General features: G+C 34.3%; 1 protein-coding gene across 2 annotated transcripts; it reads left to right on the top strand.

Moving 5' to 3' along the window:
• The first annotated feature begins 4,314 nt into the window (after window positions 1-4,314).
• Window positions 4,315-5,766, top strand: LOC148878184 (vascular-related unknown protein 4-like). 2 transcript variants are annotated; one of them, XM_088965907.1, is made up of 3 exons: window positions 4,315-4,735; window positions 4,826-4,891; window positions 5,006-5,766. In XM_088965907.1, the coding sequence occupies exons 1-3, from the start codon at window positions 4,373-4,375 to the stop codon at window positions 5,090-5,092; spliced, it is 516 nt and encodes a 171-aa protein (XP_088822033.1). In that variant the 5' UTR covers window positions 4,315-4,372; the 3' UTR covers window positions 5,093-5,766. The 2 variants fall into 2 exon arrangements, with proteins under 2 accessions (XP_088822033.1, XP_088822034.1); XM_088965908.1 differs by having other exon boundaries at window positions 4,317-4,735; window positions 5,003-5,766.
• The last annotated feature ends 7,530 nt before the right edge of the window (window positions 5,767-13,296 follow it).

Here is a 13,296-nt window from a genome sequence, read left to right as displayed (position 1 = left end):
ACTACAGTCTACAGAATGGCCATATTATTGATTGTTCATGCGCCTGTGCAACAGAACAGACAGAGAGAGCGAGAGAGATACCTCAGTGACTCTAATGCTATTCATTTTCTTTGTTTCAATGGAGATTGATTACCCTCAGGTCTGATCGGGCGATACGTACGTCTACAGAACTGTACTCCGTGCATGCATGACATTGTCCACCCGCTGTAGGAATCATGCACTAATATTCCTAATTAAGCTCCGTTTGGGAGGGCTACAGCGTTGATTAAACTGTTTCAATTATTAGCTTATTGAAAGTAGCTTCATTGAAAAGGAGAATATATATATAGGAAGCAGGAATTGAGTAGAATAGGAAATAAGCACCGAAAGATCATATGAGATGGGATGGGACCCCACAAAACAACATTGCAAAAAGGAAACCAGTGGCAAGATATAAATGCGCCATCATCCCCATAATGTCACTTTGTTTAAACTTTTCCATTAAAATAATAATGTTGAGATAGGTGAGTAGGTTTATCTAAGGCGGCCTGCAATTTAGTTTCTTCCATTTGATGATAGATGATAGATCGATCATGGTTAATAAAGTTTGGAGGGTTAAAAAATGTTTTAATTCTTTACTTCTTCTACATGTAATGTAAGCAGCAGATTCATTCCATCCAAAGATGCCAAGAGGGAAGCCCAAAGTCAATACATATAGATTAGCGAAAGGAGATGGGATGGTCAGACGGGATTTCATGTTTGAATAATTTGAGGGTGGGCCGTGGGCGGAATAAGGAAATGAGATTTGGTGATTAGAATTTATTTTTTATTTAAAAAAAAAAAACAGGAATAGGACATAGAAGACAAAGATGACAGTTAAGATGTTAGGATAGAACAAGGCAAGGGTCAGGTCAGGAGAGACATGGAGGGACATAATTCCATTACCAAATTGTCCTTTCTAGGGCCGGGACTCGTGCAATGGAGGTTGGAGAGGTATAAGCATATATGCATGTGCACTAGTGAAACCAGCATATCTGAAAATCCTTGCTAAGTTTGGCCATTCCATAAGAGGCAGTAGTTTGACAGTCCTTTCGTATATAATGGCTAGAGTTCCACAGATTAAAATTGGATAAGCGTTTGTTGCAACATTATTTTCCTTTTGTTTGTCCTCTCCATTTAGCTTGATTTGGCTTTGCACCTCACGTGGCCAAGGTTTTTTATTTGCTATATATGTGGATATATATTATGGATATATCAGTTGCTCATAAATTGGTATGTTTTACAGATTTAACTTTTTTGTTATAGGTGTAATGTGGGTTGTGCCGGGCCGGCATGACCCACTATTTTCGTGCCATCTGCACTGTAGAGGGTTGAACCGGCGCAGCATGGCCACTGTACCAGGCTGTTCTGGCATGGCATTATATTGAAGGGAGGGGGCCCTGCACAAGCCCAGCCCACAGCCCATGGGCCCATGCTACACTGGCCCTGCCCGTGGGCTGGTACCATTTTTCTTTTTTTTCTTTTTTTTTATTACTGTTATTATTTATGCAAAATATATACCTTTATATCATTACATGTCATTAATATTAACATTATATATTAATGTGGGCTGTGCTGGCCCATGGGTCTCAAATCACAAATTGATAGGCCTTAGGCCAGGTTATTGGTTTGGTATTCAGGGAATATGAGAATGAGTTAAACACGGCAATAATTTTCTTCATAGGGGATTAATGTAATATATCTTCCAAAAACCAGAATACCAGCCAAGAAGTTGAACTAGCCAGATGGCAAATTCCTGAGCCCTGGTCAGATGGTTCAACTAATATTTATCACCACCTCATCACTCTAGCGTTATGAAACTAAGTAGCATTCAGTTGGTTTGTAATATTTGTAATAGGATTGATTGAGGAGTCAATAAGCAAGAGCTAGCCAAACAAACAAATTTCAAAAACCCAGGAATGATGAACATATATCATTTCAAGGGAATCGTATTATCAACCCTTGGATGCGCAAAGCAAGAACTAGGAAATCGACCTGTATCAATTCAACCAAAACACCTTCCTTTGAGAGGCAGGCATCTCTAGCTGCCAGCCCTCCCATAGCCATAGCGAAGGTGACCTTCGTATGTTACATTATGTTATCAGTCTCCATCTTGATTTCTTCTTTTAGTGAGGCAAATTAAAAATCAATTTATTTAAGCAAATAGGGCGTAATTTGTCCTATTACAACATCACGCGGGATAGAAGCAAGTTCATCCTGAGGATGTGAAGAAAAATAAATAAATGAAAGATGCCACTGAGCAAAGCAGTCGACGTTGCTAGTCCCTTGGTACTTTGGTAGCAGACCGCGAGAGACAAAGTTAATACGATTGGGTCCATTCCTTGTAGGTGGTAGCTGTGGGCACTCTTTGTTCCAGACTTCAACTCTTGAAAGGTGTATCAACAGTGATGATCAGAATCGATCGAGATGTATAATTTTGTATCAAATTACGTCTCCTGGGCAATTAAGAAAAAACAATTCTCAAAGTTCTGACTTATAGAGTTCAAAAGCAAAAGTAACAATCTCAAATTCCCCATTAGAAAAGGTATACTTCTGTAGATATGTTTGCCTCTGGACTCTGGTTTAATTCAATCACTAATATGCCAAGCTGAATTAAGTAGAATTGTCATAACTTGTGATTATCAAGAGAACAAATTTGATGATGTTGTCAAAAGTAGGTTTCTTAATTCTTAATTAGACCGAACTCCTTTACAACTTTTCATAAGATATTTTACAAGTAAATATTAAGAAAAATAATGTGTGTATTTGATCGTAGGCCTAGTCAAATCCATCCAATGGTGGGCCCTGGCCTGGGAATTGTTTTCAACCCATGAACACTGAACAAGGAATATTGGCCACCATTCACGAGCCTTTCCATATATAATTTCCAATTCCATCAATCTTTCTCATCTTCTCCTGAGATATGACACACAAACAAACGCTAGCTAATACTAATCTCAATCCATTAATTAATAACTCTATTATATTTCTTGTTTGCTTTCACTTTTGAATTACCTTTTGGGCTTTTCTTGTGTAGTCGGATTTACAGTTTTACACTATATACCTCGATCGGCTGAAGCTAGCTACCAGCTGAAACATTTGTATCTTGTAATGAACCAACCAATAAAGTTAAATTTCTTTTATTTATTTATTTTATATATTCTTTTAGCATTGTTCAGCCCTATATGTACGTATTGCCACATGTCGCATCATAGTACACCTGGACCCACGTCAAATGGGTCTAACCTGAAAGATCTAATAATGTGTGTTCACTTATCCATTTAATTAATTAGCAGAAATATATGCAGAGCTAGCTCATTAATACACCACACTTTCTTTAATTATTCTATTTTCTCTACACTAAAATTCACACTTTGCTATTGGAGAAAATGTGTCTGGCACTTGGGTGGGTTCTATACTTCTATTAGCTCGATCCCTTCGTCCATGTGGAAGGAGGATCTGGCTAAACCTAACTAACCATATATCCATAGATAAGATATTATCTGCTCTCTACTTCATCGTGCATCACATAGCATTGGGCCTGTGCTCAAGTACTGCAAACCAATGAAGTGTCAATGTTCGAGTCCAAGAATGACCAAAGAAAAAGGATTTTGTTTGCCGTGTGGTAGGGGTTGTTGGATGGAAACTTGCAGGTTGAATGGAGGGCAGTGTGGGAACATGTGGAGCCCTTTCATTTAGCTGATATCTTAGCTGCGTAATAATATTTTTTACTTGTCTAATTGAAATAATCTCCTCCTTACTCTTAAGAGCCTCTAAATTAATATTTATATTCATCCATCAATGAGAAATGGATTTCTTAGGGACCATTCAGTAAACTTCTCAAAATGGTCATGGGAACAACCCACGTGGCAATTATGTGTATGGATGACGTGGACTTTGAGATAGAACACGTGGCTAATCCACTAAGTCTTCTATGAGATAGATAGATGATTTGTATCGGCCACGCAACATCCCTAGCTCCATGTGACAGAAATAGAAATAGGTGTGTTTATGTGGGGAAACCTTTTTCCACTTATGCTTAATGTTTATGCTAAATTTGGTTGGTATTAAGTTAACTCGCTGGCCAATTTACAGCGGAGTATTCAGGTTTTAAAACCCTACAGCAGCATCCTCTCTCTCTCTCTCTCTCTCGTTTGGTCTTCTGTTGCACATGCCGGTTTTAACTTCTCCAACTCCCTTTGACCCACATAAAGATTCTAAATTCATAGGTTTCATTTTCTTACCTTTTTCTCTTGTTCTTTATGCTCCTATCCTTTATATATACCCCTCCCTCCTCCTCCTCTCTAGACCTGGCAAAACTAATCAGTTTTCTTTTCCTCCCTTTCTTCTTCTGATGGAGAGTTCCTTGAATTCTTCTAAGAATAAAGCTATATCTTCCAAAGGAAAAACAAGGGTTGATAATTGTCCTGAGGAAAGTGGTTGGACTATATATTTTGAGGACTACTTGTCCAACAACCAGGAAACTACCTCTCGTTCTTCGGGTTTTGTTAGCTCTTCATTGGTTTCTGATGCCGCTTCTTGTGCTGCACGGAAAAAGTTTTCCGATCAAGATGGTGGTTCCGTTGGCTGTTATTCACTGGTGGGATCTCAGAAGTCCTGTAAGGAATTAAGTTTCAAGAAGAGGATGAGAACCAAGGGAGTTTGGGATGATGATGATTTAGAGGATACTGCTAGCTCTCCTGTTAATAGTCCCAAGGTCAGAACCCATTTTTCTTATTTTTCAATATTTTAATTTTGTATTTATTTTACTAGAAATCAAGATTTGACTTATCTTTTTATTTTGTAGGTTAGTAATCTCAAACAGTTGGATTTAAACCAAAGAAAGAAAGATGATCCTCTAGAAAGGTTTAAGGTGAACTTCAATTTCCTTCTTTTCCCTACATTTTCTACTTTCATCTTTACGTCTTTCTTGCTCCTGCTGGGTTTGGTGTTAAATGGTTATTTGTGGATTCTGATTTTGTAGTAGAAGGGAAGTTCTTCTGGTCAGTACTCTTCAGAAATGCAGGCAAACGAGGGAAGTGAATCGATCGAGTTTTATTGGGGGAGAAAATGATTGTACAGCACTGAAGAAAAGAGGGCTACTTTTGGTTCCTTCACCCACGTTATTCAACAATCTTGGATAAATCCTTGTTATCATCTTTCCTTCTCTGGTCATAGGCACATGACACGAAAGAAATTGAATTGATTTTATTGTTTGATAAAATGACTCTACAGAATTGCAGGAGAGGATTTTGCTGGGTCTCTTTATCCATGTTATTGGACGATCTTGGATAACTTCACGTCGTCAACTCTCTCTCTCTCTCTCTCTCTCTCTCTCTCTCTCTCTCTCTCTCTCTCTCTCTCTCTCTCTCTCTCTCTCTTCTCTATTTAAAGAAATGAAGTCCTATTAAAATGCTTCCTAATAAGATTTATTTATTTTCATTATCTCAGTTAGAAATGATGATCAGAAAATAATCTAAGGCTCAGTCGACCCAAGTGGTGGATTAACCGATCGAAGAGGGGCAGTCAAAAGTGGTTCCAGTTCCAACTTCCACTCTTGATAAACAAATATGGGTGCTCAAAATTTTGTTCCATCTAACCTGTGAACAGGGAATTTGATGTAGAGAAGTTCACAGAATATTCTATTTCATTTTCTTGCAGAGGGTATTGCCTAAAAAGAAAAATACTTGATTAGGAGGGAAAAGTATACTATTTTGAACAAACGATGCGACGCAGAATTCAATTAAAGCAAATCAAGTCTCAGTGGGTCGTGCAATTACTGTCATTGGATTGCAATTTAATTAATAATTGGCCATATATTTGGTAATTCTGTTAGAAATTTATGAATAAATGCATTCCAAAAAAAAGAAAACTGAGGTGATGCATCTACTAGCACATATGGAATAGGCATGATTGCATTTCGAATACAAATTAATTGAATTAAAGAGAGTTAATCAATTATCTGAATTTCCTGAGCCACGAATTTAGCAGTCCTCAATCTGAACAACTTACCAGAGAGTATAAAGTTCTATAAATGGCTTTACAGTGTAATAATATTAGGACTGAGCTATATATACTGGGAGCCAACTCAACTGAGCAACAGCAAAAAAAAAAAAAAAAAACAGTGTTTTCTAAGAGAGTAAATGAATCGAGAGTTTTCAATTTATTTCTATTCATTTTCTCCAAGCACATGAATATTCAGAAACTATTAACTTCTCTTCTTGGAATTATTAAATGGATATGCTAATTATATATTTTTGTGCAAGTGGGTGTGAGCAGAATCACTTCCAAAGAATAGAAATTCCTTCCATCTCCATAACTGATGATCAAAAAAATGGAAAAAGTTATGTAGTAGCAATAAAAAATTGAGGAATATTAGATTTAGAAATAAATAAACAAAGAGCTTCATCTACTGCTTGGAAGCAGACCTTTGATTTAAATAATCAGAACCGGCAGGAATAGAAGACCCCTCCATGTGCAGATACATTAAGGCAGGTGAGTACACAAAAGGCCGTGGCTAGTTTTTGTTTGTTCTAATCTTTAAGCTTTTAGAAAGAGTACTAGAAACATTCGGTAGGAATCCACCATCAATACCCCAAGCTGACGCCTCTCTTCGTAGATTTATGTATCTTTTCTTCAGTGTTATTATATTTGTTTAGTTGTTTTTCTTTCTTCTTTCTTAGAAGGAACAAATCCATCAATCAATATTCATTCATGTTCAGTACCACATTTCCCATTTTGTCATCTCAGTGATTTGACTAGAACACCAGCGACCAGCCATGAGAGACAAATGTCTATACAATGAACATACTACGTTGGCAATGGCCTACACTCTACAGGAGCGCATATGCTTCCTGTCCTTTGTTGTCACTTCTCCCTCAAATTTTGTTTTTTCTTCATTCTCTCTATGATAAAACGAGCAAGGAAACGTGTGTTGCTCGTTAGATGGCTTTTAATTACTCACTGAGTCACTGAAAGCAGGAGTTTGTAATTGATTTCTCAGGAAAAACATCCAAATGCCAAATAACTCTTGTGACTCGGCCGTGTCAGCATCCTATCTTAATTGACCAAGGAACGAATTTCCAGAGTTTAATTTATATAAGCCCACTCAGAACTCGGTGATTTCTTGGGGTTAGGTTAGAAAATGAATCACCAATAGCTTCAAAGCAGTTAGACACATTGTCTATCAACATTGTTTCTGGTCAATGTTTCACAACCTGAACCTAGAAAGGAGATTGATTAGTTACCAAGAGAAAATTAATAAGGAGATTGGGTCAAATGGAGCAGATCGATTCGAATTGGTTGAACTGGGTCGTGACCTGGGTGATCCCATTGAAACCAACTTGAACTGCAAGTTGCAAAGAAAAAACTCGGTGCAACTTTTTTTACTTTGTGGAATTGTGATTAATTTTTCAATTAATTTAGTAATCAAAGGTACATTTGAAACCTAAAAAAAAGCCTCAAGCCCAACAGTTAGGCCCACATCAGTGTCTAGGAAGGCGGGATTCTACTGAACTGACCAGACTTTGATGGTGGTTATAAATTTCAAGATTCATGTACCCATCTACTTCGACAATATTTTTTTTTTTAATTGGGACAGAATTGGACCGAATTCCTAATTGCTGAACCTATATACTTTGACATTTCATTTCATGTCTCCGGGGCCGGGCATGTTAGGAATCAGGGAAATCGGGTACCCATTGATGGATGTTGAACCAAAAGGGCCTGGATCCTGATTTCATGTCTCCAGACGGGGCCACGTTCCATACACAAATTTTTGGGTGCTAAATTGGTTCATGTTTCATCTACATCACAAAAAAAAAAAGTCGGCAAAAAGGCTTGGGCTTCGGGGCTTATTCGGACATGAAAAGATAAAGGGGTTTTCCTTCCACGAACGATTTTTAAGGGCACATGGGTTGCCAGCCACTAAACACAGAGAAGGCCGTTGGCGCTATCGATGACGATTTGCCTCCAATTTTGTCAGTATCAATCTCTCGTGGAAAAAAATTGACACGTGGCAACTCTCGGTCTTGCGACATTATCTTATTAGGGTAAGTAGAGAAACATACCTATAGAAATTGCATAGCCCCAATTGTCTCTCTACCATTAGATTGTTAGACTTTGGTAAATGATTAAAGAGAATGGTTGATGGGGAATGTTTGTATTCACAAGAATCTTTTGACTTGACGTTGCAGTTGACTTTTATACTGTGGACTCGTTGAAATTTGACCACATTGATTGGAATCCGATCATTTGATCAAGCAGACAAACTAGCTAGATGGGCAAGAGGCATGTGCAGTCTATTGAACCCTATAATGGTTAATGGTATTTTTGTAGACACAATTCTATCAATTAGTATTAACAAAATACAACTACCCACTCTTATTCTGCTCTTCACATATAATTCAATAAAACTATGATGGTAATCAGTATCCATCAAAATACAATCTATTCTGTTGTCTTTATGTATATAGATAAAGGGAAAACTATCAGAATATATCTTTCTCTCTCTCAATGAGAAATCAAAATTTTGATCTTATGCAGAATTTTAATCCACTCAAAATTCAGCATTAATTCACAGTAGGTTATAAAGTCGCTATCAGCAAAACCCCTCCCACTGATTCGTCGAAACCAGTTGCTGCTACTTTCAAAGCTATCAGCTTCAACATGAACAACTACAGAACATGAGGTTCAAAAGACAGGTTCTTACCTGAAAATTAATATATTAGGAGTTAACTACAAAGGGGAAGTCTGCGTGGTTAAAGAATTGTGACACCCCAAAACCTAAACAAGAAAGGAAATCACCTAAATATCGCAATCTTTGTGTGATCACATTCGCTATATAAGACTCTAGGGATCGTGTGGATCGTTCAAACAAAAGAACATTAATTTTGTTGTAGCTTAATTATTTCAAATAGTTTGACTCTTGGCAGAATCAGTAGAAGGGAACTTTAAAAAAAAAAATGAAACTCTTACGTGTATTGTGTCATTTCAAAGCTTGTGTCAATGAGATAATGCTGTGTTTGCCATCAGCGTTGGATAGATGTTTGAACTACATGTGGAATTGGGCCTTACGCACATATATTTAGGGGATAACCATTTTGATTATTGGCAAAACAGCGTTAGATTGGTTTACAATATTTGCTTACAGTGGATCCTAGCTCGTGTAAGAAAACTATTGGTCCAGGGAAATGAATTATAAACAATTATTCTTTTGTTGGCAAGTGGACTGTGGTCAGTTGTTAGTGTTAAGACTGAAGATGGGACTAGGACTGGACCCCAAATTTAGACTAGACTAGGGATTCTCTCAGAATTCAAAGGCCATCTACGAAGCTCCTTCCATCTTATCATGGATGAAAATAATAAAGCCAATGGAAAGAAGAACAAAACAGACAAGAATAAAATCACTAACAAGTAGTAACAACTATAAGTGGTGAATGCATGGTGATAAAAGCCAAACTATTAAAGAAAAATAGTTTGGATAAGTCAGCTGATTCCCTATTAATGGATGATATATAATATAGTTATAATATATATATATATATGTATATATAATAAATAAATCAAACTGGTCCTCCTTTTTGAAAGTTAGGTAGTTTATCATTGCCATGGTCATTAAAAATTACAGGGTCATGGTGTCCGTTTTTATATTCTGATTTGTGACCTTCTGATTGTTGTTGAAGTAGAGTTGTTGGCTAGTTGTTGAATTAGAGTGGTTGGGATGTCATGTTGGGCTTTTTTTTTAATGGCTACTACTCAAAACCTTTTTCTAGCTATCAAATATCATCATATCCAGTTTTTTCTTTTAATAATCTCCTAACAATATAAGCCGTCTGCTAATCAATGCAAACACGATATTAAGGGGGTACTAGCCAATGTGACTGGTTTTGTTTTTTTTGTTTTTTTTTTTTTTTTTTGACAAAAACAATTGCCACATCACCAAAAGTGTATTGTTTTTTATGACGTGACAAACGCTTTTTGTTTTAGAATGGATAACGGCCCTTAAGATATAACCAGTATAACATATATAATACATGGGGGTCTATTACTTCTTTGTGGAAACAAATATATATATCCACATTGGCCTGTATTTACAAGGTTCAAAATTTTGTTACATATCAACCCGTATCGGCCGATACGTATTATATCTTTGAGGTTCCAACATGGGAAATGGTACCAAATTCTTAGTACTGTTCCTTTTCGTTGTGCCGGAAGCGTACCATGCCCGAATGGGTAATGTTTCAGTGAGTATCAGTCTGTAGCGTATTGGCCGCTACAATGCAATTTTACTGTTGCGGGAAAAGAAAAAAAACTTCATTCGAATAGGACTTCTAAACCCATTTCAGAAGCCCACTTTTTCCCCAAACCCTCTAGAAACCTTCATAGCATTCTTAGAAATTGAATCTAGCCAAAATCCACCAAAAACATTCACAAATTTGCAAGATTCAACAAGTTTTTCAAGATTCTTAAAAAATGAGCGAAAATATGTATTTTTTCAATTTTTTTACAATTTCATCCAATGTTTGTGGTTTTTTTTTTTTATAGTTTGGATGCTTAGAAACATCTTTGTGTATGTTGATGTGCAAAAATTCCCACTTATTTTGCTCCTATATGTAGATCTTTGTGAAAATTGACTATGTTGTAGATTTGTGGATGATCTACCATGTCCATAGATCGACTGAAACTTCTTGTAAATAATTGATTTCTTTTTGGAATAATATATAATATACAGATAACTTCTTCAATTTTATGTGGTCTAACCCTATAGGTTGAGAATGTTTTAGAGCTAAGACTGACAACAATATATTGAAATATGGTGTGAAAATTTTAATTTGTTTTTTTATTTTTTTAGATTATAAATATTTATTTATTTCTATAATTTTTTGCTATGATTTAAACCCTAATAATAAATATTTACATGTTTTTCTGTTACATATTTACTTTTTAACTCTTAATTTAATTTTTAGAATAAAACATGCAAAATAATTATTTGAATAAAAATAAATAAGTATTTAGTTTTATGAATGAAACATGCAAAATAAATATTTCATTTATTATGTCCATAAATCCATTCAATTTTTCTACTATATATTTACTTTTTTGAATTTTAATTTAATCTTTAGAATAAAACATGCAAAATAATTATTTGAGTAAAAACAAATAATTATTTAATTTTTATAATGAAACATGCAAAATAATTATTAATTTTAGAATAAAAATAATAGATATCCATGAAGCCATTCATAAAAATATTTGTTTAATTTTTAAAATAAAACATGGAAAATAATTATTTGAATAAAAATAAATAATTATTTAAAAAATACAAAAAAATGGTTGATTCAATAATTACAAATTTTACATAATTATTTGATTCTATGATTTTTAATTGTTTAATTGGATTAGATAAAACTTAGCAAAATGTTTAAAACAATTAAAAAGAATTTTTAGTAATATTTAAAATTATTTTTAAAAAAATACAGAATAAAAGGCATTGATATATTTCACATGATAATCTATAATTTGAATGTGAATACAATTGTGGCCTCAAAAATATGAAAACAATTATTATTTGTTTAATTGGATACTTATATTAGACAATGATTAAAAAAATTAAAAAAAAATCATAATAACAATTGAAAATTAGTTTACTAACATATTAACACTTAAAATTGGATAATTTATACAATACTTGAATTTTTATGTGATTTATGTATAGTTGTAAAAATCATATTGGGATTCAAATGTTGAATTTGTAAATGATAATAAATTTAAAATTTGAAGTCGAAACTGAATTAAATACCTTATTAGATAGTATGCTTCTATTCCCGTTTGTTGATTATAATATGTTTTTTCATAAAACCCATCAAAACATGTGGTTTTTATGTATACATAGCTCTAAGTCTTATATTTAATGGTATTGATGTTTATTTGTGATTTGTTAGAGTATTTACAGCATTTATATGTGTTTTCATGTGTATCTTAATTTTTCGTCCATATCTATATATGTCCAAAGCATATTTTGATACACCTCTTAAATTTGCCTTTTTGATACACATAACATTTATGATACTTTGAACCTTTAAGATGACTATCTAATCCTCTGGTTTTTTATTTCCATTATATTTCACTCCTTTAACAGGTCTACTGTTTCACGCAATATAAAGATCATTAACCCATGCAGCCACACTACTTTTCTTGTTATGGTAGTGTAGAACGATCGGTTGTTAATGTAGAGAAAACTTTAGCAGATTGAATTAATCGACTTTGTGTTAAAAAAGCTTTCAATGTGAACACAGCCAACCCTAGAAAAAGATTTCAAATTTGTTAATATACTTAATTACTTCATTTAGCCAATTACTATAAATAGAATTTTCAATGAAATTTATAAGATTTGCTAGCTAGGCTTATGGTGTACAGCTGCAGGATATTTGAGGTTATAAAGATGAGAATTTTTCCATGTAAATTTTCACATAATATAAATATCTCCTTGCGTGCTGACCTATGAGACTATAGCTTGGAGCGGTGGAAAAGGAGCAAGAAAACCAAACAAATTCTATGCAAGGTTCCAAAAGTTTGGACCACCTACCGAGAATCTATACCTGTCTTGACGATTCCACCTTTATTTGCAAGCATATCCCTAACGCTTGAATATATAAAGAAAAATTCAAACTTTTTAATTATTTTAAGAGTTCAGATATAAATATTTGAATATTAGTTTATTTGTAATTCAAAACCATTTAATTTAGAGAAAATTACAGATAGATACCTTGTATTTGGGGGAGATGATATTTAAAGGATCTCGACTTTCAAATGCAACCATTAAGTACTCTAAACTTTTAAAAAATCAAATTAAGTCCATCATTATTAACTGATGTTGCATTGAATAGTAAAACTATCAAACCGCCTATTTTAAATTCATTGTATACAGTAATGATAATGAGTTTATTGAACTGGTTTAAGAGAATGATCAGATTCTGATACAAAGTCAGTTTAGTAAAGGCTCTCATATTTAAAATATGTAAACGATAATTTTGAAATTTTGAAATATTTTAAGAGGTTCATGACATAATTGACATAGATAAACGGGTAAACTTAAGTTGAAGGCCATGTGTTACTACTTACTACCCCAAATTACAGGGTATTTATATATAATTTTTTCTTTAATCTAAATTAATTAGCTTTTAGCATTGCTTTTACACATGTCAAATTTCATCTTCATTCACGTGGGCCTCGACTCTTTTCTCTCTTATTTTCTACCAAACCAAATACAGCCTTCTT

The sequence above is a fragment of the Nelumbo lutea genome, chromosome 1 (genome assembly GCF_056320005.1).
Source record: "Nelumbo lutea isolate HS-2025 chromosome 1, American lotus-T2T, whole genome shotgun sequence".
In the NCBI taxonomy this organism is placed as follows: domain Eukaryota; kingdom Viridiplantae; phylum Streptophyta; class Magnoliopsida; order Proteales; family Nelumbonaceae; genus Nelumbo; species Nelumbo lutea.
The sequence above is the reverse complement of the archived record's forward strand: the minus strand, read 5'-3'. Positions and strand labels throughout refer to the sequence as shown.

Excerpts from the sequence above, each read along its gene's own strand:
- LOC148878184 (XM_088965907.1), top strand. The coding sequence starts at position 4,373 with ATGGAGAGTTCCTTGAATTCTTCTAAGAATAAAGCTATATCTTCCAAA. Across the intron at positions 4,736-4,825 it reads CTCCTGTTAATAGTCCCAAG|GTTAGTAATCTCAAACAGTT; the intron begins GTCAGAACCCAT and ends TTTATTTTGTAG. Across the intron at positions 4,892-5,005 it reads ATCCTCTAGAAAGGTTTAAG|AAGGGAAGTTCTTCTGGTCA; the intron begins GTGAACTTCAAT and ends ATTTTGTAGTAG.